The 26109-nt window shown below is 43.5% G+C and overlaps 1 protein-coding gene across 1 annotated transcript in view; it reads left to right on the forward strand.

The window, feature by feature from the left end:
• MYO1E (myosin IE) overlaps window positions 1-21671 on the forward strand; it is a 287213-nt gene extending 265542 nt beyond the window's left edge. The window contains exons 26-28 of the mRNA XM_006831592.1: window positions 3767-3968; window positions 16101-16270; window positions 21451-21671. Of these exons, the coding sequence (XP_006831655.1) occupies window positions 3767-3968; window positions 16101-16270; window positions 21451-21527 (449 nt within the window). The 3' untranslated portion in view covers window positions 21528-21671. The remainder of the gene's footprint in view (window positions 1-3766; window positions 3969-16100; window positions 16271-21450) is intronic.
• The last annotated feature ends 4438 nt before the right edge of the window (window positions 21672-26109 follow it).

Genomic DNA, 26109 nt, shown 5'->3' on the forward strand with positions numbered 1-26109 from the left:
GTCCACTACCTAGTGATAGTACCCCCTTAGGAAAGACTTTCTGCTTCAGTAACAGAGAAAGAAGTTCCTTGTTGGTGGCAACTGGAATGTTGCCAGCTTCTAAGGTGTAGGATGCTTCCTTTATGGAAACAGGAGTTGGTGAGGTATAACCCAACCACCAGCTACCTCCAGCCAAGTACCACTAAATTAGGTTTGTAGCTAATTCAGCAGAGCTGAATGTACAAGTTGAAAACCTGGACTCTTCGTCAGTTAAGATACAGGAGACCTGCCCCCCCCAAAATAGTAAAATACTCACAATATGTGCGAGAATTACAAAATTACTACAAAAGTTTTTGGGACTTTATATTTTATATTTCTAGTTTGTTTGTCTCAGTGTTTGAAGAGCACTAAAAGAAATCACCAAGTCGTTCTTTTTTTACCTCATCACTCACAAAATTCAGTTCATACAAGAACTGTTTCCAGAATGTTTGATGTTAATAGTTATAGGACTCTGTCTGAATGGGTCATCTTGGGACCATACTTGACTCAATTCATTCTAAACGATGGAATCCTCCTATTCAAAGCAGTGTCCAAGATGCACAGTAAAATGTGTTTCTGTAGCTTCTCGCTCGGGAATCTCAGAGTTGTGGTTACTATACTGACTGCAGTGCCCGGGAGGGGAAAACAAACTCTCATCTCCTTTGGAGCCCCATCCTGCCTGGACTCTGCTGTCTCTTCTTCTTTTTTTAAAAAAAAGTTTTTATTGTGAATTGAGTGAAAGTTCACAGGGCAGATCGTCAGTTTTAACAAATCGTGTACTTTGTTTCATTACAATGATTATAATCCCCTCCATGTACCATCAGTTAACAGTATTTCTCTCTATTCATTTTAGCTCTTTTTTTTTTTTTTATTTAACACTCAGGCATATATAATAATTTACACCACTAAAGGGCACATTCTGTAAGCCTGCCTCCTGGCCACCAGCTCTTAGTCCCTCTCTTCCCATGAATCTAGAGTCCTCAGCTGCTCCCTCCCTCCATGTCCCCATCTCTGCCTCCAGCTCTGGCTTCTCTGGATAAAGCCCTGCATTCTGCTTGTGCTCTTCTCCCTTGTTGGTCATACGGTCCTCTGTTTCTGGTCTGTAAGATTAATTATTCTCCCGTTTTTGTTATAAAACTTCTACCTTTACAATTGTGACAGTCTCAATTAGTCATGATAACAATTATTCACTATTGAATTCCGCTGTTGCATCTTTACCTTAATCTATCCTTGAAATTGAAGTCCTGGTGTGGCACTCTGGGCTAATGCACTGGACTGCAAAGTCAGTTTGCACCACAAGGTCAGTGGTTCAAGTTCACCAGTCGCTCCTCAGAAACCTTATATAGGGTCGCTATGGGTCGGAACCATCTCGATGGCACTAAATGACAACAACAGTCTTTGAAATTATGTATAAGCACAAAGGAACCTAAGAAGAGTAAAGAAATATTGTGTTGCCTGCCTGTGCTCCCAGTGCTGAATTCTGGTTAGTTTGCTGGGACCACATACAACGCTTATTTTCCTCAGTTTGCTGTCACGTGCCATCAAGTCGGTTCCAACTCACAGTGACCCTGTATAGGGTTTCCAAGAAGGGGCTAGTGGGTTCGAACCTCAGACCTTGTAGTTAGCAATCCAGTGCTTACTTCCCAGCATCACGCCAGGACTCTCCAGCTACTTTGGCCCAAGTAACCTCAGCCCAAGCCAGGCCCTGAAGTACCTGCAAAACCTTGAACTCCTAATCTCACTAACGCTACAGTGTCTTCATCAATAAAATGAGGCAACTGGACCAGAGCCCCCTGTATCAGCACCTCTCAAACTCTCCATGTTGAAGGACCAGGTTGAGTCTTTGTTATTTTTCCCGTTTGTTTATTTGATTGTTTTTTTAATCTCTATAATCTATCACAAGCCATGCTTTTTAAAAAAAAACTTTTTATAATAAATTGGATGAAATCTTACTAAGCAGATAGTTTCCCATTCAGCAGTGCGTGCGCATTGTTGGTGTGTCTGTGGACCTGCTTGTGGATACATAGATAAACCATACTTTTGTATATGCAAGAAATAATAAAAATGAAGAAAAAATGAATTACTAGCAGAATGAAATTTTGGAAGCACACAAAATAAAAGCCAAATTGTCTTTATTTTTATTCAACAGACATAAAATGTGTTTGCCAAACTGCTAGGATTGTTTCTACTTGCTCACCCTTGGTTTCTGAATGTACCTTGTGGCAGGTGGGTTGGTGGCAAGCAGCAAGGAGATCAGACCCCGCACTGTGTCCTCCTGCAGGTCATCCTGCTCAGTCATGTCCCTGAACTGCCAGCCTTGACAGCAAGTGCCACCTCGTCTCCATAGGACAGGCCTCATTTTCCTCCCCGCCCCAGAAACCAGACCCGAACCCTGGATCTTAAATGTGCTCTGTGGGGAGACCCACCCAAACCTCTCTCCCTGGAGTTCGGAAAAAGGGGTTAGATGCCCAGGCAGACTGTTTTCCCCCAAATGCGTAGTCCCTGCTTAGCCTGTGAGAGGAAATAAAGATTTCTGAATCCTGACCAAAGCAACCCCTCCCCCGCCCCCTAGAGTACTATAATTAAAAGTAGGCCCTCTTATTGGGGTAGGGAAAATGCCTGCTTTTGCATAATAAGGACTTGAGTATATAGAGAAAATGCATGTCCACACTGGAAGTAACCAGAGGATTCTGGACCATTCTCCTTATTTCTCTAGTGAAGAAGCTGATACTCTGAAAGGTCACATACATTGTTCAAGGTCAACACAGCTGCCCGAGCCAGAACTGGACCCCTATTCCTATTATAAACTAATATAATGCCATTGCACTAATACCAAAGAATTCCTTCGTCTCATAAGTTGGTTGCTCTTACAGTGGTGTGTGACTTAGGGTGATTGGTTTTCCCTCTGCACTCCAGAACAATCAGTGGTGGGAGCAAAAGAATGTCTTCCTGCAAAGCCTGGATTGATAGTACATCCTCTCGCCAAGGCTCATGGTTTGGAACCTGTGGCTATAATCCCTTACTTACTGGTGAATGTGATCTTAACTAGGAGCTGTTGTTTAGCCAAGAAAGCTTGCTCCATCCAGACTGACCCAGCCAGTGGCCACATTTTTCCCTGCCTGTGAGAAGTGTTCTCTACCTCATTCAATGTGCTCCTGCAGAGAACACAAGGCCAGCCACCCTGGAAATGGATGTCCGACTGTTTAAGCAGCTGCCTGCCAGCTCTTTTGAGTCATAACCTCATACTTTTTCTTAGACCCATGAATTTGCCTGCCATCTAGCTGCACACTTACCTTTTCTGGACTGTGGGCTTGGAAACCCTGGATATCTGCTGATTCTGTTGTCAGAATTCAACAAGCATCTGCTACATGTCTCCTGTGTCTGAGGCACTTGCGGGCAGCTTATGATGTATTGGCTCTGATATTCACAATTGTTGTTGTTAAGTGCTGTGGAGTCAGTTCCAACTCATAGCAACCCTATGTAGGGTTTCCAAGGAGCAGCTGGTGGATTTGAACCACCAACTTTGCGGTTACCAATCCAGTGCTTATCCTATAGTGTCACATCAGGATGCCAGTATTCACAAAGTATTAGATCTAATCCTTTCCATTTCCCAGGGGAACTCAAGTTAAGTAGCTTGCCTGAGAAACACCATTAGTAGCATAGTAAATAAATGGAAGAACTAGAGAGAGCCCTCTAGCCAAGAATCAGAAAATTTAACCTTTATTTTATCTTCTTTTCCTGTCTCTAGGATACCATCAGAATGGAGTCATCAAAAACCAGTTTGTGCCACATCCCCATGGCCCTGGAAACCAGAGGTCCAATCAAAGAAGCCTGTATACCTCCATGGCCCGCCCACCCTTGCCACGGCAACAGTCGACTGGCTCAGATCGAGTGTCCCAGACACCCGAGAGCCTGGATTTCCTCAAGGTCCCAGACCAGGGTGCTGCAGGGTAAGATTCCCACATTCTGGGCATGAGGCTGGCAAGCTCCATCTCCACTTATGGCACCAAGATAGATTTCTCAAGATAGATCACTGTGTGATTCGGAAGTTTCATTTTCCACCCAACGTTGCAATCCAGGACCCAAGGCCATGGGGCCCTTGGGTGGCATGTCTCAATAAGCAGCCAAGTGGATCGCCCACAACTCAGTTCAGCCTCCAGAGAAGGCTTATCTTGGAAACATCAAAAGAGGGTTTCCCTCTCGCCCTGAGATTCATTTACTCTGACCTTTTCTGTTCTCTGGCGCAATGGAGAAGAAGTGGGTTATTGATTTATGCCTATGCCTGTAGTTACATAAACACAACAGCTGTCAGAGTCTTTAGTGAGATTAAGAATAACTTTCTATGAGATGTGGATGTTTGTGTACGAATACTGATCATCAAGGTTTTCAAATGTCTGCCTACTTTTCTACAACAGAAAATAAAAGGTGGTGAAATGAGTCCAGGGTTTTTGGCCTGAGGATGTTAAGATTCTTGGAGCTCTTTGCAGACATTAAAAAATGTATCAGGTTAAAAAGGAACTTGGGAGGAGGGGGGCACATTAAAAATAAGGAACCTGGTGTGTGCTATGGAGTCCCAAAGGATAGAACCAAGACCTGATGACCTTGGCGTCAAAGAACATTCTCGTGTCCAAAGATGATCTGCCCTAGGATGTAAGGAGCACCTTGTTCCTGGAAGTGCTCAGGCAATGGGTGGGTTGAAATCATCAGGCAGAAATGTGATAGAGGGCTGATACCAAGTGTTAGGTTAGGGGGAGGTCACACCTGCGTGAGACCTTGTTTCATCCTCTTATTAGGCTCCGATTCTCTCTCAACTTCAGCCTCCTCTTCTGCACACAGGCTGCAGGGTTACTGAAAAACTTAAAAATAATATAATCAGATACCTTGTATGTATGTTATTGGCATACAAGGCTGCTCAGTCAGTTGTGCCTTGATGATGATGATGCATCTACTATCTCCCTTGTTGTTAGGTGCCACTGAGCCAATCCTGACTCACAGCACCCCCGTGTACAGCAGACCGAAACACTGCCTGGTCCTGTGCTGTCCTCACAATTGTTACGTCTGAGGCCCTTTGTTATTGACACTGTGTCCAGCCATCTCATTGGGAGGCTCTTCCTTTTTCGCTGACCCTCTATTTTCCCAAGCATGATGTCCTTCAGGGGTTGGTCCTTCTTGACCACACATCCAAAGTACACGAGATGCAATCTCACCATCTTTGCTTCTCAGGAACATTCCAGCTGTATCTCTGCCCAGACAGATTTGTTCATTCTTTTGGTGATTGAACTGTTGTTGTTGTTAACTAGTTCCAGCTCATAGTGACCCTATATAGGGTTTCCAAGGAGCAGCTGATAGCTTGAACTGCTTACCTTGTGATCCAAGTCCAGTGCTAATCCTGTAGCGCCACATCAGGACTCGGATTGAACTAGAGACTTTTAAAGAATCTTCCAAGTCACCATGATCCTCAGTGGCAGAGCAGCTCCTTGGATTGAACCATTAATGGACCTGCTCCGGCACAATCTCTGACTTCCTCCCCACCCTCAAGCACATCACCATTTTCCATTCTCTGTCTGTCTCTAGAAAGGAGAAGACATTTCAGATGTGTGCTGTGTATAAAATAGAGCCATGGCTTTGAGAAATAGCAACACTTTCCTTTGAGTGTCCTATCTTGACACCTTCCTCCTAAACAGTAAAAAGCTCTTAGGAACATTCCCATGTCTCTGTGTCCCTTTTCCCCTGGAAAGTTTTACTTCCTGTGGGTTACAGATATGAAAGCATCTTAATTTCATCACATAGACAGCCAGACAGCAATCAGTAGAGTGGAGGCCTCTCTCTGTCTCTCTTCCTCCCTTCCCTTCCCTCCTCTGTAAACTGGGTCTACCTGGTTTACCTGATTGGCTTGGCCTAACCTCGTGGGTATCTATTAGAGTGTGCACCATAATCACCTGGAAGGCGTATTAAAGTACAGCTTGTGGGCCCACCACTATAGTTTTAGATTCAGTAGGTCAAGGGTAAGGCCAAGAATTTGCATTTCTAACTCCCAAGTGATCTAGGAATCACATGGTGAGATCTACTGGTCTAAAGATACCTGCTGTTGTCTAGTTGGTAATAAGGGAGAGAGAGTGGTCCAAGGTGAGTTAAAAGAGTGATATTGAGGCGATGGAAATTCCACTCCATCACCTATACCTACGATGTTCAGATGGATGAAAACCACTGAGAAAAATCAAAGAGCTCTCTCACCACTTCTCCTGGGCCCAGTTTTATGTCCCAAAGTAGGCGACGAATTAAAATCCATCAACAGAATGCACCAAATCTCTTAGCTCAGTCTGTTAGCTTCCTACTTGCTCTGGTTTTGGCAAGCAGAACCATCTTTCCAGCCTGCTTTGCAAGTTACAGACTTGCACACCAGCCATCTGGGAGCATCTGTCAGCCAAAAGCAGGAAACTTAGGAACATCATGTCTTAACTGAGGCTGCTCCCTTCCAGCCCTCAGCTCTGTGGTTCCCTATTCAAGTCTTATCCCACCCTTTACTGCCTTTATAGCTAAAGAGCCAGCTCACAGACAGCGTTACCTGGGTGATTGGTTATGAGGCTGAGAGGAGAGGGTGCCTTCACAACCTTCAACCTCCTGACTGCCTGTTGTGTGTAAAACTCTGAAATCCTGGTCAGCCTTCTCTTTATACCCTTCCATTTCTACAGGGACATTCCTTAGAAATAGTGCTGTGGTCAAACAGCTCAGCTGTCTCTTGGTGTTTATTTTCTAAACTACAGAAAAGTGGAAATTAAATTTGTTTCTCTGTAAGATGGCAAAGACCTTGAACATAGCATTTCAGTGAACTTGTGCTTACCTAAGTTTCACAACTTTTCCTCTGGGCCAAGGAAGCATGAATTTATTCCACAAAAGATTGTTTGAACAAACAGGGGACTTGGGGCGGGGGATGTGTGTGGAGAATCTCGAGCTTGTACCTTTCCATAAATATGAAAATCCCTATATGTAACACAGTTCCAAATGGTTCCCTTGAATTTACCCATCTGTACAAATAAGATTGCCACAGTCTTTCTTGGGGATTTCACACCCCTGGGTTTAGTTTTTGTTTTTTTCTTCTGCTCCTCCATGCACTTTTCTTTACATTTAACATAAGCGATCATTTCTTTCGCATCATGCAATATGGATAAAATTAAATGGTGCAATTAGCACCTCAAGTTAATTCAGGGAAGTCTTTGTCAGTTTATTTTGGGTACAAGTCAAGTTTGTTTGTTTGTTTGTTTTAAGTACGCCTGTAAGCCTTCACCATATTATTTACCATCCAAGTGGTCATCTTTACTCTTGCTTTGTCGTACTTGCTGACATGATAACTTTTAAGTTTGTTGTGTCATTGCTATATTCCAGAAAAACTAAGGTTTTGCTTAGTTTTATTCATTGCTATATTCCAGAAAAACTAAGGTGTAACGGGATCATTAGCTTGCTTCACTTTTGTAAAATCTGACGCTGGCTTATGAATCTTTGTAATTCTCCAGGCAAGAAATCAGCTTAAACAAGGACTGGACAAAGGAAGCATTCATTCAGTTGCCCTTGCTCTGACTTCATAGGAATCCTTGACAGTCCTATGTGCTTTTTATTTTCTCTCCTATAAGCGAAATGTACATAATCTACTTCCAGTCCATTATTGGAAGCATTCAAACCCAGACTAGAAATGTCTTTTCTATTGGCCGTTTTTAATTCTGTGGCTCATTTCATGGGCGGAAAACTTCAGGAAATTTCAAGATACTCCAGAGATTAATCCAACTAGAAGTTGGAGAAACAGAAAAATATTGAACGTGCTCAGTGGTAGGGCACCTGGCCACACCACAAAGGAGGGATCGATAGAAAAATCTAAATGCTGCTGCCTGTGTGTCTCTTGTCAAGCCTGTTTCAAAGGAGTCATATTTTTAAGGGGCTTAGAATTTCCAACAAGTATCCAATAGCAATATTTCTCTGCCCATAATCTACAGGAGGAGCAGCTGTGTCCTTGCCCAAGCAGACATGGAGCTTAGGAATTCCCAGCATCCATTCCCACATTTCCAGTAATGTTTATAAATCGAACCTTTTGGAACAGGGCACATTTTTAAGGGCCAATGAAATAGAATGCCATTATTTTCCCTCTTGGAATCTCAAGACAGAAGTTTCACATCTGCAGAACAAAGAGGTGATATTTGAATGCTTGGTTCCAGCTCTCCTTGGAGTAGATGACACACACTCACCCCAGGGAATGGAGAACTACAAATATGGTCACAAAAGATGACAGATCCAATAGGCATGGGATTTGCAACTGGATGTGAGTCCTAATCCACTTATTCTTCCCTTCATTGATTCATTTATCCAACATTTTCTGAGTCTTTTCTGTGGCCCAGATAGAGGTCACTTGGACCATTTCACAAATTGCCAGTGGTGCTACTTCATGCCTGTCCCTTAATCCTGCTTCACTTTGATGCCCTCACCTGTCTGGTTTACTGTATATTAGAGTAAGGATAATAATACTAATTAATCATTTGTAAAACCCACTCCTCAGGGCTTTCTTGAAGATTTGTGAAGCACTGTGCTTCTTTGTCTTAGTACTTTAGTTCCTGTTCTTTGGTCTTCTGTAGAAGTTTTAATATTCTACTAGAATTGAAAGGTGGGAGTTCTCTGGCCTCCCGACTTTATTCTCAAGAATTCACATTTTTGGCCTGCATAGAGTTTTGGGTTCCTTGAGGGTCTAAGCTTCAGACTTTACTGGTCTAATGAAGGAGTGGGCAGCCTAGGAAAGTCAAGAAAGGAAAAACAGTTAGGGAGACTTCTCCCCACACACAAATACACATGTGCCTGTGGACGCAGAAAAATAGTAGAACAGAGACCTTGCAACAGAAACTAGATTCTAGAGTTCATTTAGACAATGGCTTAAATACTTGTACAAATCAAAAACTTGTTCTGACTCTAAATTAGTCCACAGTCTTTCTTCTAATTGAACACCCTGCCTTAATGACCACGTGGTGCTGAAACAAAAATACCACATGTGGATGGCTTTAAATAAAAGACATTTGTTTTCTTGTGGCTCCAGAGGCTTTCCTTGTGGTTAGCCCTGAATTCCTTGATTCCTTAACTTATAACCAGTCCTCACGTGGAGTTTACCTTTTTCCTTGTGTGTATCTCTATGTCTGCTACTTACTTTTTTCATAATATGGAAGTGATCAGGTCTAGGGTCTACCCTACATTGGCATGACCTTGTTAACGTAACAAAAGATTACTCTTATTTCCAGACAGTCTCACATCCACAGGTACAAGGACAACACTGTTTTTGAGGGACCCATTTCAATCCGTAACCCATCCTTTGCTCTAGTCACCATAACAGCTGACATGTCTTGGAAAGTCACAGGTATTACCAGGTCTCAGAGAATTATTAAGTCCTCAATTTAGAGCACTTTGTCCTCAGAGATAGCATTTGACATCTCCTTAGCTTTAGCAGCAGTCCACACAGACCAAATGTCGTTGTAATCCTGATGTCTCGGGGCAAAGCTCTCATCTGCTTTTTGTCCAGTCACTAATACAGGGCTTCTCTAATATTTTTTTTTGCAAATATTCACAAAGCAAACTGAATGTGATGTGCTTGAGTAATTGGGAAATTTGGTTTGCAATTTTAGTTATTATGTGATTGCATTAGAGGTCTAATACCCTGCCCAGAAACAAGAACCTTTTACAAAAAAAGAGTTGTAGCTTAGCTTCTTTGTGTTTGTTTTAATGATGAGTAGTACACACAATAAAGTGGGGTGTACAAATTATCCTGAAATGATGGGTCAAGTTGTAAAAACCTAAACCGCATTGTGGAAATGTTACTTATAATGAAGCACTGGGTTTACTCAGTGATGCATGAGTTTATAAATTTATGCTAATATATTTTGTTGTTGTTGTTGTTGTTGTTAGGTACCATGGAGTCATTGCCGACTCATAACACAGGTTTCCGAGGCTGTAAATCTTTACAGGAGCAGAAAGCCTCATCTTTCTCCCATGGAACAGCTGGTAGTTTCAAACTGCTGACCTTGAAGTTAGCAGCCCGATTTGTAACCACTACACTACCAGAGCTCCTTAATATATTTTAGGGGGCTTTAAGAAGTTCATGGAAAAATGGAATTAAAACATAATGGAATTGTTCCACCAACTTTTTTAAGCCCTCTGTACAAAGGAAAGCTTTATTGGTGAAATGTCAACAGGAAAAAGAACTTGGTTATTGTGAGTCTGAAATCCTTGCTACAAATGCCATTTTCCCAATGAAATTACTGATTTTATAGCAGTTTTCAGTGTGAGCTTTCTTCTTGTTGTTAGGTGCCATCGAGTCAGTACTGAGTCTTATATACAACAGAACAAAACCCTGCCCAGTCCTGTACCAGCCTCACAATCATTGCTCTGACCCTACTTGATAACACTTAAACAGCAGGAACTACAGGACTGCCAAGGAACCCTGGTGGTGCACTGGGTTAAGTATTGGGGGATGCTAACTGAAAGATCCATGGTTCGAACCCACCAGCCACTCTAAGGGAGCAAGATGAGGCTGTCTGCTTCCGTAAAGGTTTAGTCTCGGAAACCCTAGGGAGCAGTTCCGTTGTGTCCTATAGGGTGACTAGTTCGGGAGTTTGGAAGTGACAACAGGACTGCCACTGAAAATAGTAAAATAATTCAGAAGGGATACATTAAGAGCATATATTTGCTTATAATATGATGTATTTAATGATAGTTTGTTATTGTTTATCTAATGTAATTTTTAATAACAGCTATGTTTACAAACTGGCTCACAAAATTCCCAACAACTGTAATCTCCCAAGCCGGCCAGAGCCAGCAAGTGTGCATGTGTGTGTGTGTGTGTCCTATTTGTTATCTGTGTCATTCTTCACAGCACTGAGTCCCCTCTTGGCTGGGAGTAGATAGCTCAAAGTCCCTCAAAGACCTCCCTAATCAGCCAGCCAGCCTTGCTCCTGATTATTAGTTACACAGGATCGCCATCTAGTGACACAGAGGAGATTGTCAGTGGTATTTGTCTTAACAGTTTTGTTTCTTCAGGCTCTGAGTGTTTCTAAGGCAAGCCCAGTCCTTAGTGGTGCTAACGGTTAATTATTTGACTACTAGCCAAGAGGTCAGTGGTTCAAACCCACCCAGTGGAGGCTCAGCAGACCGGCTGTGTCTGAAAGGTCACAGCTTCGAACCCTTGGAGCACAGTTCTACTCTGCTCTGGTGATCATGAGTCAGAATCAAGTTGACAACTAACAACAGCAACACTGAGCCAGGAGAATGTCTCCACAGTGCTATCCAGCCCTGCAGTGTGGTGAGAAGTAGACACTGATCAATTCACTGACAAAGGCTTCCTGTATCCCTCGGAACATCAAAAAATTTGAATTTTTATTGAGAGCATTCTGGAAAGCTTGCTCAGAATTAGGGGAAAAGTCCTTGGCCATTGGCCAATTCCTTACATGCTTTACAAAAGACACCGATTCTCCCAGACTTGCTGTGACTTGCCCAAGTTCCTTGCAGAGCTGGTCCTCAAACCCAGGACCCTTAAGCCAGTGCCCCTTGCCCTGTTACAGACTGTCCCTTGGTCAAATTGAGTTCACCTTGTGTCCCTGGGCCTTGTGTGTGACTGGGGGCTACAGTCCCACTGCCAGAGTGTAGAGTCTACTGCCTTAATGGGGGATGGCCAAATAGTCACATAAGTCATTAAAATCCACCCCCTGCTTTGAAGGAGGCAATAAGAGGATATGATAGGGGGTTGTCCGTGTCTGAGAAAGTGGTGATGAAAATGAGGTCCAAACAGGACTTAGCAGTGCTGGCTGGGCTGAGGACAGACCACAGGAGCATGACAGACCTAGGAACGGGAAACATCAATGTGGCTAGAGCTCAGGGGGCCCTTATGCCTTTGCCATTGTGTTCAGCCAATGATGAAACCAGCGGGAAGACGTGTGCTCTTCCGATCGAGCTCAGGGGGCCCTTATGCCTTTGCCATTGTGTTCAGCCAATGATGAAACCAGCGGGAACCCACATCTGTCGTCTCCTGAGGGTGTTGTGAAAATTAAACAAAGCATCGTCTACAAAATGCCTAGCAGGATGCCGGGCCTGAGCAGGTGCCACCCGGGAGAATGTAGCTGTAGCTCATTCATCTGTTCCTTTCACAAGAACCGTGGAGACATGCTCAGATACAAGAATTGGGTGGAAGTGACCTGGGAGATGGAGCAATTGTCCCCTTTCCCGGTAATGGAGGGCCATTAAACAAGAGAAAGCCACACAAAGGTGGCTTCAGGTTGCCTAAACAGACCATTCCCCCACCCCCCAAGCTGCAGAACTGCCCAGGCCTGATCGGATACAGCCCTCCAGTCTATACTCTGCACCCCAACAAACAGCGCTGGACTCAGCTAAATCTATGAAACCCTCTCACAGAGGGAGACATGCCTGGGATGCTTACACCGCCCCTGGTCAGCCAGCACGAGAGCAGTGTTCAGGGCCTGAGGACAGTCCAGCGAGCTATACCCCTGGGTCTACACCATCCTTGATCGTGTGATGTCTTTCCATTTGTGCGGGTGTTCCTTAACTTCTTCCAAAGATACTGTGCCTTGTTTAATGCACCAGTCTTGCACTTCTCTTGTTAAAATTTTCTTAAGTATTGTTTTGATGTTATTGAAAATAGATTTGCTTTCTTAATTGCATTTGAGATTGATCGTTGCTAGTATGTAGTTTAGTGAACTTTTCTGTATATTGATCCTGCGTTGTGCCATCTGGCTGAACTTACTTATTAATTCTAATAGCATTTTAGTGTCAATCTTAGTACTCTCTTTATTTATGCAACATCATCTTCAAACAGAGATTTTTTTTAACTTTTTTATGTTTCAATCTTGACACCTTTTATGTCTTTTCTCGTGCCTTGGCTAGAACTTCCAGCAGAGTGTTAAATAGAAGTGGTTGAGAACAGGTTTTGTTTTGTTCCTGATGTTTGTGTCTTTCGTCACAAATCTGATATGAGCTAGGAGTGTGTGGACAGTGTCCTGAGCCCCAGCGAGGGCAAGGACCTCCATGGAGAAAGTGTCAGTGCGGCTGAGGCCAGAGAAGGTGAGCAGGCGCTACACTTGGCAGGAGGGGTTTGGTCCTTTTCCCAGATGCAGAGAGAAGCTGCTAGAAGGATGAAGGACTCTCAGGTGGCGAGGTTAGGGAGCTGCTAACAGCTGAGCCAGGGGCTCTGGAATAGAAGCTAGTGTCTGAGAGACACAGCAGGCTTAGTCAAAGCTGGAGCGAGGTGAGGGACGCCCAAAGGCTGCCTGAGTAGGGAGGAGTCTGCCATCCTCTCCCTTCCTCACCGAGTCCTGAGGGTTCTGGGGGTTTTGGTGGGATATAGTGCCTAAGTCCTCATGTTCTTTTGGGTTCCAGACACCCCATCAACCTGTGCTAATGATAGCAGTGTTTTCCCCTGGACATAAACTCAGATCACTGTCGCCAAGTAAACTCAACTCATAGCAGTTACATGTGTGTCGGTGAGAACTGACTTTTCAGAAGTAGATGGCCAGTCCTTTCTTCCGAGGTACCTCTGAGTAAACTCAAACCTCCAGCCTTTTGGTCAACATTAAGTATTTGAACCATCCCTGGGCATAATAGGGGTTAAATTTCCATCTACAAGTATTTGGAGAGAATGAACATGCGTGTGTGTGTGTGTGTGTGTGTGTGTGTGTGTGTGTATACACGTGCACAGGACTGCACTACTTCATAGAACTTCCAGCTGGAGACTTTGCTTCCTCCCAGAATGTTCTGATTACACTCCCTACCTCCACCCTCTCCTGTCATTTCCTGTTGCTGGGAAATCAGGAGTCAGATGACTTCTGGTATCCAGGCTAATGGCTCTTATTAACCAAATGCTGACATGTCCCTAACATATAGGTTGCTTAATTAAAAACCAGCTTGCTCGGCCAGCTTTCAAAGAAGAAAGCACTTTGAGCAGGGAATGGGGATTTCCAACAGACATTGGATGAGAAATGATGTCATACTAATGGTCTAGAAAAGCGCTTTTTCTCTTAGATGAAAGAAAAGTGATGGGGGCAGGGAGGAGGGGCGCTGAAAGGAGCAGAGCTTTGGGGATGGCTACCTTCCATGCAGCCGGCCGCCCCACAGCTGTCCTCTCACAATTCCTTCAGCTTGTTGGTCAGCACCTAAGCATCTGCCATCACACAGCCGACTTTGCAAGCTGTGAATAGGAAGCAGGACCTCAACTCCTGTGAGCTTAGCTCAAAGCTGGGTGTGCTTTTTCCTTCCAGAACTCAGGCCCAAGGAAGGACCCTCCCTCTTCCTACTTCCTCCTGCAGGTTTAAACCTGCCTGGCCAGACCTAACAGCCAGCCCACTGTGTGGGCTCACAGCCCAAATCCTCTTAAAAGAAATCAGAAGCTTAAATTTCATTGTTAGTAAATGAATGTATACTTTCCTATGTTTTGTTGCAAAGCAAGGGAGTGGTTGTATTTTTTTCTTTCGTTCTTTTTTTATTTTGTTTTGTTAAATGGATTTAATGAAGATTCTTAGTAAATAATTAAGTAGCCCTGATTAGTGTGGTGGATTTTGAGCTGGGCTACTAACCACAAGGTCAGCAGTTCAAATCTACCTTCAAGTCACTTCATGGGAGAAAGATGAGGCTCTCTGTTCCCATAAAGATTTACAGTTTTGGAAAGCCTGTTTGTATGAATCGGAACTGACTTGATGGCACGCTCCCACCACCACAACCAGTAAATAATTCAGTAAATCGGTTTAAAGAGTTTATTCAGTAGAATTGTGTTATAGTTGCATGACTTTGAGACAATGGATAGATAGTGACTTGAGGTAGCATACTATGTAGAAAAGGAGCCCTGGTGATGCAGTGGGTTAAGCATTGGGCTGCTAATGCAAGGTCACTGGAAAGAGTACATTGAAATCTAGAACGTCTGATTCTAGTTCTGGAGACATTTTTGATGGTCATGACGGTAGGATGCCACTGATGACTAGTGGGTAGAAGCAAAAGATACTGCTAAACACCCTCCAATGCTCAGGGCAGCCCCAACACCAAAGAACAATTCTGCGCACAAAGCTAACAGTGCAAAGGCTGGGAAACTTTGCTCAGAATCTGGTACAAGAAGATTCTAAGCAGAATTTTTTCATGATATTGAAAAATGGATTCAACCCACATGGCCACCCACAGTGACCTGCCTAAGCCAATTGTGACATTCGTACAATGGACTAGTCGAAAGCAACATGGGTACGTCTCATGAATCTTCAGTGGATGATAGAATTTGTATAGTGTGATTCCTTGTGTACAGTTTCTGGAAACAGGCAAACTGTTATACATAGTGTTTAAGAATATTTTCATGTGTGATAAAACTGTAAAGAAAAACAAGAGATCATTAATACAAAAGGTGGGGGAGGGGTGGCTTCTATGGTACTGGCAAAAGTACTAGTTCCAAAGGGGTGGGGGGGAGCATAACTCTTCATTTTATTATTATGTCTGTGTGTGTGTGTGTTCACACACACTGTGTCGACCTTAGTATGAGCATGTGTCTTTTCTACATTGCCTTCCTTGCTGTGGAAGTGACGATAGCAATGGTAGTTATTATGGTTTATTGAACCCTAGTGGCCCAATGATTAAGCACTCATCTACTAGTCAAGAGGGCATTCAAGCCCACCAGCTGCTCCATGGGAGAAAGATGAAAATTTCTGCTCCCACAGAGATTTAAAAGCTTCTGAAGACCATATGCAGGGTCACTGTGAGTCAGCACTAACTCGATGACACTTAACACAAAACAAACACTTTATTAAGAGGTTACAAGTCAGAATTGACACAATGGCAACTAAAAACACTGACTTTTGCAATGGTTTTGTCAGATATTTTTATTAGAGAAAATTTAGGGAGTGAAACCTGGGGTGCTCGCTTCCACGAGTGGAGCTGGAGTTGACCTTGAATGAGTGGGGCTGGCCTCTTCCTGTACTCAGTGCTGCCGCCTTCCATTGGCTGGCCTCTGTTCCTCTACTCAGTGCTGCCGCCTTCCACTGGTTCCCATCTCTCACCCAGCTCCCTTCTCTCCACAGTGTCCGGAGACAAACGACCAGCCGGCCGCCCCCAGCAGGGGGCAGACCCAAGCCCCAGCCCAAGCCTAAGCCTCAGGTGCCACAGTGCAAGGCGCTCTACGCCTATGATGCTCAGGACACAGATGAACTCAGCTTCAATGCCAATGACATTATCGATATTATCAAAGAAGGTAAGCGCATCGCTAGCTGACTGAGACACCCTCCCAAAGAGCACAGTCACTTTGCTATAAAAACTAGTTTAATATGAAGAGAATGAATGAGTTCCTCTAGCTGAAACTTACATGCTCAGCTTTATAAGGACTTGAACTTCATTGTTTTAACGCTTCTATCAGCTTGGCTCTGTTCTTTGTATCGGCTTCCTCTTCATGTTGTTTTACCACATGGTAGCAATGCCAAACCAAAGCCACTGAGCAAGAGTCTTAGCTTTCACGCTGATTGGGCCCCTTTAGGTTACATGTCCATCCTGAACAATCACTGTATCCTGACTGTGTTAGACCTGGCAGTGATTTCCTTGGAAGAGGGGGTGAATCTACCCCACCGAAACTTCAGGCCTCCATACAGTGAACGGGAATGGAATGAAGCCAAGGAAATATCCTACAGTGTTATAAAAGGGCAAGGGGAAATAAAAGGGACTCACAGACTTGGTTGAGTGCTTTTTTAATTTGGAAGAAAAGATAAATTAGAATATAATGAGGTTAATTTCTTTTTTTTTTTTTTTTAATTTCAAACATACGTGCTTATGGAAACAAAACAATAAATCCTGCTTCAGGGTATTAGAAACCGCAGGAGGGAAATGGCATTTGTGGTGAGAGTTGGGGAGAATTAACTCTGAGGTAGATAGTGGGAGGGAGAGAGAATGAGCAAAGTCTAGAAGGAGCAGGTCATTTTAGGAAAACAAGTAGCCACTGGACCAAGGTGTAGAACCCCAGGGAGATGTCATGGAAGGTCAAGCTGAAAATAGCCTGGTCTTGGAGGGCCCTGAATGACAGGCTCAAGAGAGTGTGTGATGATAGCAGAGAGCCATGGAGGTATACACAGAACAAGGGAACCTGGGTGATTCTCTGTTCTGCAGAAAGGTTAGTTTCCACGAAGAGATGGTCAAGTTAACATCCAGGTTATCTCAATCGGTCTTTCTTTGCCTGGAGAGAAGAAGTCAGGGAGAGGAGGAGAAAAGGGAATATGTAACTGGGAACCACTGCCCCTCCATGAGACCAGAAAATCTGGATGGTGCCCCTTTTGATCAAAGATTTTACAGAAGAATCCTGATGGGGGTGTGAGTGTGGAGGAGGATGCAGAACGATTCCAAATTCGGACAGAATTCAGCCTTTCTGGCATCATAGAGGCTGGATGAATCCCCCAAACCACTGCCCTGCAATAATCTTTAAAGCTTAAACTAAAAATAATTCCCCGAAGTTTTCTTAAAACTAAGAATAGTTTTTGCTTATCTAGTGAGAAGGGCTACCTTGAGCATTCTGCTCTTTTTAAGAACCATCTATATGAGATCAAATTGGCACCAGCATCTCAAAAGAGTGGATAGAAAACTCAGGGCAGGAAGTTTATGTTAATAGGGAGAAACAATTGAGAAGTGGAGAATGAGAATAGGTGTATAGCTTGAATGTAATCGTTGTCACAGATTCGTACATGGAGACATGGTTGAATTGTTGTATGTTCTGCAGCAACAAAAAAGGTGCCCAAGGACAAGTTCTAGAATTGTGCTTTTAGTAGGTTCCCTCATCATATGAGCTTGCCTCAGGAGAATTCTCAGCCCGTGCACCAACCCCTACTAAATGACCTCTGAGTTTTGTTTTTATCTCCTTTAACTATTTAGTTTTCTACAAGTTTTACAGCCATTTAACATCCTTTTTCAAAGATGGAGGAATAAAAATGAGTGTTGAAAATATGCTTTGGTAAACAATAGACTTGTTCCATAATAATATTGGAAATAACCCAATTATGGGGTTGGCTAAATAAGCTTTCTGTTTCCATCAGTGAATCATCAGTGCAATTTTTTTTTTTAATTAAAAATAATGAGGCATATTATTTAAAGGGCATAGGGTTTGTGTGTGAGAAGATAAAGAAGACATGGTGACCCTAGATGGCAGTGATGGCTGCAGGGCTGTGCATGTACGTCATGTGACGGAGCTGCACATTCAAACATAGCTGCAGTATATATATTCTACCACAGTTTCAAAATATGAAATAGAAACAGATTAAAGCTTTTTTTAAATGATGCAAAAGTATAGTGTATTTATTGACTTGGAAAGACGTTCACGAAGAAAAGGAAAAAGTTAGATTATAAATGTGTAGTTTTATTCTTATAGAAACACACATAGCTGTTGTTGTTGTTAAGTGCTGTTGAGTCGGTTCCGACCCATAAAGGCCCTGTATAGGGTTTCCAAGGAGCAGTTAGTGAGCTTGAACCATCAGCCTTGAGGTTCAAATCAACTTTGCAGTCCAGCACATTAACCCAGAGCACCACACCAGGACTCCATACAAAAGTGTAAGTGTGTGTGTGTGTGTGTGTGTGTATAAGTGTATATATTCTCAAGTGTATATGTGTCAGTATATTGATATAAAGGAGGTACGGAAAATGTTTAAAATGGCCATCCTTGAGTATTGAATGTACAAGTGAGCATTACTTTTCATTTTTCAGTTCTTTCACATTTTCCTAGAAGGAATATGCACTATCAGGTATAATTACAGCAACTATATACTTGTGTAAAATATAGAATCTTAGACACACTCGGACTGTAAGTTAACATTGTAAATAATGTGGTGTGGTTGCAGGAATAAAGGGTACAGGTAAATGGAATAGAACAGAATCCAGAAGCAGACCCATGTATATAGAGACATTTAATACATGATAAGTGTGACATTTGAAATCAGAGGAAAAAGGATAGAAAATTACTTCCCATTTTGAAAAGGAAATAAAAGTTGATCTCTACCTCAGACATCTCTGCCTCAATAAATGTCAGATAAATCAAAGACCTAAAAATAAATTATAGTCTTAGAAGGAAACCCAGAATATTTTATTCATCTTTGGATGGGAAAAGTCTTGCTATGCAAAACATAAAACCCCCAAACCATGCAGGATTTAACTTCATTAAAAGGCTCAATTAAAACCTTTTGCATAGTGAGAAGTGCCAGGAACAAAATTCAATGCTAGGAAGCCGACTAGGAGACAGTAGGTATTGCACCCATTAATTAGCTCCGGTCCGTGAGTACTAAGAAGTGGGCGGTGAGGCAATGCACAGAAGAGCCGCCCTCATCATCAACAAGATGCAGAGGAAAACATTTCACCTGCCATGACACCGACAAAGAATAAAAGGTGATACTGCCTACCTTCCCTTATCCCAGTCCTTGAAGCAGATGAGTTTTAGAAACCAGAAAAATATGGGAACAGTTTCTTTTTTAATAACATCAGACTGGAAAGGATTTCTAAAAATGAAAGAAACCCCAGAAGCCATAATAGATCAGGTGACTCAACAAATTATCAAAACATCATAACAGAGTTAATAAAAATGGGGAAGGGCTATTTACAACTTCCAACAGAAAAGTAGGCAAAGGACAAGAATAGCAGAATCCAACGTGCAAGTGCTATGTACAGCTCTAAAACAAAGGCGTCATGGTGTGGCGCTGTGGGTTCATGCATTGAACTGCAAGGTTGGGTTGAACCTCAAGGTTGGCGGTTTCAGCTCACCTGCCGTTCCTCAGACACCCTATTCCAGGGTCGCTATGTATGAGTCAGAACAGACTCGATGGCACTTAATGACAACTGAGGTTGCCCTGGTGTGGTGCTGTAGGATAAGCACTGTACTACTAACCACAAGGTCAGCAGTTCAAACCTACCAGCCACTCCTTGTTGTTAGGTGCCATCAAGTCAGTTCCGACACATAGCGGCCTTCTGCACAACAGAACCAAACACTGTCCCATCCCGCGCCGTCCTTACAATCATTGTGAAGCTGGAACCCATTGCTGATGCCACTGTGTCAGTCCATCTTGTTGGGGGTTCTTCCTTTTTTCACTGACTCTCCACTTTACCTTGCATGATGTCCTTCTCCAGGGACTTGTCCCTCCTGATATGTCCGAAAGTATGAGAGACAGGTCTCACCATTCTGGATTCTAAGGAGCATTCTGGCTCTACTTCTTTCAACACAAATTTGTTTGTTCTGGAAATCCACGGTATTTTTAATATTCTTCTCCAACACCATAACTCATATCAAATGCATCACTTCTTCTATGGTCTTCCTTATTCATTGTCCAACTTTTACATGCAAATGAGGCTGTTGTCGATAACATGACTTGGGTCAGGTGCACCTTAGTCCTCAAACTGACATCTTTGCTCTTGAATACTTTAAGAGGTCTTGTGCAGCAGATTGCCTAATACAATATATAGTTTTATTTCTTGACTGCTGCTTCCCTGAGTGTTAATAGTGGATCCGGGCGTAATGAAGTCTTCGACAACTTCAATCTTTTCACCATTTATCATGATGTTATTTATTGGTCCAGTGGTGAGGACTTTTGTTCTCTTTACATTGAGGTGCAACCCATACTGAAGGCTGTATTCTTTGACCTTCAGCAGTATTTCAAGTCCTCTTCACTTTCTGCATATGCAGATTGTTAATCGAGTCTTCCTCCAATCCTGATGCCATGTTCTGTGAGCAGAAGGAGGGGTTATAGTGTGTGTCACGGACTGTGGTTCAGAGCCGAGCATTGAGATGGAGGCAAAGGTTTACTGGGGGAGTAAATAAGGAGCCCTGGCAGTACAACAGTTACGTAACAGTCCAAACCCACCCAGTGGCTTTGAGGGAGGAAGACTCGGTGATCTGCTTCTAGATTGCAGCCTAGAAAATCCTGTGGGACACTTCTGTTTGATCACTTAGTCACCTGACAAGAATCCCTGTGAAGAAGAAGGGAGGACGCTTGAGTGGGGAACTGACCGATGGGCTGCAGACCTCCGTCTGTGCCAGCTTGCCAGGTTGCTCACTAAGGAGCCCTACGCTGAGCTGAAAAGGCTGGGTCCTTGTACTGTCACCTTGCTCAGTCTAGCCCCGGAAACACCCGCCCATGCATGGATGTTGGGCCTGCCAGCCACCCACGCACCTCCCATCTTAGCAGCAGGCTCTTTCTTGCAGATGGATCTGACTGACCATCTCTGTGTCCACCGCGGGGAAGGGCTTACCTGCCACAGCAGCCTTTTTCATTTAAGATAATTGTTAAAGAAGGAAAAGGAATGAGGGTGGCACCAAATCACTTTTACTTGTGTAACAAGCCCACAGGCGCAGGATAAGATGCCTGTAACAGAACAGCCGTAACGCTCCTCAGTCACCATCTCTCCATCTCTCTGCAGATCCTTCTGGCTGGTGGACGGGTCGGTTACGAGGCAAACAGGGCCTGTTCCCCAACAACTACGTGACCAAGATCTGAGGCACATGGAGACTCTATGCACTGGGTGAAGGAGGTCCGGGCACAGACAAGGAAGGGGACGTTTGGGGACTCCCTTTCTGATCCACAGCAAGCAATTGCTTCTCCAAGGCCTGGAGTTATTCCATACCTTCCCCACGGAGGACAAGTCTCCTAAAAGGTCCACTGTTCATAGGAACCCAGGAGGGCAAAACCACCACCCAGCAAGATTTATTTATTGTATTTAAACCTGGTGAGAGGATGAACGAGGTCCACTCAGACTTTGTTGGCTTCTAGCAAATCAGCAGCAGCAGCGTGTGCGCTCACCAGGCCCAGAGCATGGCTGTAGGTGGTTGCTGACAAGTGCCTTTAGTTGAAGAGCACATTTCTTTGGTCCTTTTCCTTACCTGACACACACATTCCTCTCTACTGCCTCTCTGCCTTCAGGGAGGACTCAGTCTGCAGGCTGGGCTCAGAGCGGACACTGCCCAAGAAGTGCCAACAGCAGGTGTGGCCTGTTGAACCCATAGGTGCAGAGGGCGTGGTCTAGAGCTTGCCAGGATCATCGGGGGCTGGGTTGTCAGCCTTGTTTTCTCTGGGTCTCTAATGGAATGTGGCTGGCCATGTTGGTTTCTTTGTTTAGTGCTGTAAGCCCTCTTCCCAGACGGATCTTTTTTTTTTCTCCCAAGCTGTACATTTATAAAAATAGATCATATACTGTATATACCAAAACATGGTAGAAACATGTATGAATGTACTAAGTAGTATTCCACTGTACTTATTCATAAGGTAGGTTTTATTACAAGCCTCGCACCAGGTACTCACAAATGTGCACTATTCCTTCCCAACTACAGCATCAGTGTTAATGCTTTCCCGCTCCGCTCCTGCAAACCCTTCTCACCATTGCCCTGTAGGTAATTTTCATCTGCACCCCTCTGGGTCCCTCCTGCCGAAATAAATAAAGGAATCCATGAACTGCCTTGGTCTTCCGTGACATTTATTGCACCATCCATCAAGAAGGGGATGGTTGTAGTACACTGAGATCTCTCCTTCCAATTACCACAGGCTACTGGGAAATGGGGGGCCTGATGTGGCAATGTGAGTGCATGTGCTGGACTGCAAAGTAGCTTTGAACTGCAAGGTTGGCAGTTGAAACTCACCAGCTGCTCCTTGGAAACCCTATACAGGGTTGCTATGGGTCAGAACCAACTCAACACTTAACAATAACGTTGGGAAATTAGGGCTTGACTAACATATACCTGAGTACCCCCAAACACACAGGCAAACAAAAAACCACGTGATACTGACTCATAGCGACCCTGTAGGATTTCCAGACTGTAAATCTTTACGGGAGCAGGCAGCCTTGTCTCTCCCGTGAAACAAACAACCTTGCAGCTACAGCTCACCACCACTGCGCCACCAGAGCTCCTTGAGTACCCCAAAGTCCCTAGGCGGGAAAAATGGTCACATTATATACGAAATATATATGTGGATTTGGAACAAAGGTAAGCCATTTAACTCTGGTGTTTTCTACTTCTAGAACACAAAGCAACCTTCATTTCAGTAACTGTAACGTGCTGAATGAACATCTTTCAGTAAATCCATGGAGGTCACTTTGTAAAGCATAGAGTATTTGTTTCTTCATTTCGTCACATCATGACTTTATTTTTCTCCATCTCTTCCTTCCAGGCAGTAGTGCTCACAAGAACAGGAGACAACATGGATGTACAGTGATAAAAATTTACAAACGCCACTGCTGGCTCTAGAGCCTGGACTACACATCACCCAGATTGTTTCTCTCTGTGGTGCCCTGTTAACTCTTCCCAACGGAGCTAAGCAGACCAAGTCTGTTCTTCCTCGAGTTTCCAGTGCCTCTACTGCACTGGTGGTGGGGTGAAGTCTGCTTCCCAGCACATCTTTGTTGGAGACCCCAGCTTTGTGTCCCTGGCACTCCTCACTTGGATGGCCAACAGTGGCAGTCTGAAGCAACGATTACAGTTCTAATCCGTCCTAGAGGGTCACTGTGAGTTAGCATCTCCTCAATGGCAATGGATTTTTTTTTTTTTAGTTTAATGTTACCTCCTTTATGCTTGATACACTAGTGTGTAGCAAGCATAGTGTGTATTGTCACATGCTTGATACACACTAGTTTTATTTAACACAAAATCCTATGAGGTAAACACTCCTATCCCCATTAAAAATATGGAAATCAAGGCATTCAGGAAACACAGCTGGTAAGTAGAAATCAAACCCAGGCAATTCAACTTTAGAGTTTGTGTTCTTCCATACCTGTAGTTGGAGTCCTGGTGTGGTGCTGAGGGTTAATCACTGGATTGCAAGACTGCTTTAACCGCAAGGTCGGTGATTCAAGCTCACCAGCCGTTTCTCAGAAACCCTATACAAGGTCACTATGAATCAGAATTGACTAGACGGCACTTAACAAAAACAACGGCATCCTTGTAGTTAGAATGCTGGTGTGGTGCTGTTAGATAAGCACTCGACCATAACGTCTGTTTGAACAGCAAGGTTGGCAGTTCAAACTCACCAGTCACTCCTCAGAAACCCTATGCAGGGTCGATGTGAATCGGAATGAACTCAGTGGCAGTTAACAACATACTTGAGGCTACATCATCTCACTTATAATTTCAGTGTGTTTATACTATTTCTTTTTTTGCAGCTTATTTTGTATTTTTAAGATTTTTATTTTGGGTGTCTGCTCTGACACTTAAGAGAAATATCTTAAGTCTTTTTTATGACATACTAGAATAATTTCCTGAGTCAAACTAGTTAATATTTTAACTAAAGGAGCCCCGATGGCACTGGGGTAGGCGTTGTGCTGCTAACCTTGAGGGAGGGGATTCAAACCCATCAGTCACTCCTTAGGAGAAAGCTAAGGCTGTCTGCTCCTGTAAAGATTTACAATCTCAGACACCCTATACAGAGCTAGCAGTGGTCTGGTTCTTGGGTTTGGAGGAAGAATTTCCTGAGTCAGACTTAATATTTAAGGGGGAAAAGGTAATTAAGGAACCTATAAAATGCCTTTGAAATATGTTCACAAAATCCATCTTTTCTTGATCAGAAGTTGAGCTCAAAGATTCCTGGGAAACGGCTTTTCAGAGAGGAAATCTCTCATTCAGAGCCTCACTTCGCTACCATTCACATTTGTAACCTAAGTTGGTCTAAGGCCACTAGGGGAACAAGTTTCACTAACTACTAATTCAACAAGTGATATCTATAAAATTACATAAGCAATTAGTAGGGTTTCGCCTAGTTTCTCTAAATGCTCAAAACCTGCAGGCAAAGATGTACTAGTCAACTCTGTTCTGCCTAGAAAAAGGATGTCAGATGCAAACCTTCACCAGAACCAGCTTCTCCCCAGGTGTCGTCACCCTCAAGGTATTCCTAAACTGCAGAACCAGGTGCCTGTTGAGTTCACTGTCAAGCAAAGGAGAAGGCAATTTTTATCAAGCTCTAGGAGAAATGAGGAGTTAACTGGGTCTACCTCAAAGTTTTTCAGAGACTTATTAATCTCCCAAGGGTCTGCTATGCTTCCCAACTTATTTGATCAACTCTTCTCTCGGGACAATGAAGGTTTTGCTGAACTGAAAGTTTGGGAACTTTATGCTACAAGAGACTCACTTTTATTTCTGATTTTTAATAAAGTTACTGGCTGGAGACTCAGAAGGCATTTATTTCCCCTTAGATGTTACATGGGATTGCCACCAGGCACAAAAAGGCCCCCATAGTGTGGCTGAAGGAGCCCTGGTGGTGGTTAATCAAGCAGTAGACTGCTAACAGAATCTTCTAGTCACTCTGGGGAAGAAAAAAGTGGCAGTCAGCTTCCATAAAGATTGTTGTTAAGAGCCATCGAGTCAGTTCCAACTCACAGTGACCCTGTGTAGGGTTTCCTTCCAAGGAGCAGCTAGTGAGTCTCAACCACCAACCTTGCAGTTCAAATCAACCTTGCAGTCTGGTGCATTACCCTACAGCGTCACCCGGGGAGATTCTACTCTGTCCTCTTGAGTTGGAATCACTGAGAGGGGTCACTGAGTTGGAATCAAGTCGACAGCATTACAGGAAAAGTTCCAAGTTTGAACTAGTTCTGTTGCCGTCGCCCCTCAGGACTGCCCTTCTTGGTCTCAGCTGGGCCTGAGAGAGGCCCATCACGATGGCTACTTCTGGCACCAGCGCCCCAGTGGGCTGGTGAACCTATGTAAGAATTAGGGAGCAGTCATCAGGAAGATCAAGAGAAATGGTCATCTTCCATTTATAATTTCATAATGCATCAATCTTCTTACATTCAAGAAGCCTACAAATAAAGCAGTGTTCACTGAAATCAAGTTCTAGTTTTTCCATTCGAGAAAATGGTGCGAAGATCTTTCCTAAGGTCACAAAGGCAGTCATTTACATAATACCTTAAAATAAAGTTAGTCATAGCAAACTTACACCGATTCCTTCATAGAAAATGCACACATAAAAATGCATGGGATACTTAAAGAAAAATCAATAGCTTTATTTTTCCTCAATATACATTTAGAACACATCAGAAAAGACTTCATGAAACAGACCGGAGGACTATGTACAAAGTCAAGAGTCCCAAAGTCAA

This window comes from Chrysochloris asiatica, unplaced genomic scaffold, assembly GCF_000296735.1.
Source record: "Chrysochloris asiatica unplaced genomic scaffold, ChrAsi1.0 scaffold00004, whole genome shotgun sequence".
Classification (NCBI taxonomy): Eukaryota; Metazoa; Chordata; class Mammalia; order Afrosoricida; family Chrysochloridae; genus Chrysochloris; species Chrysochloris asiatica.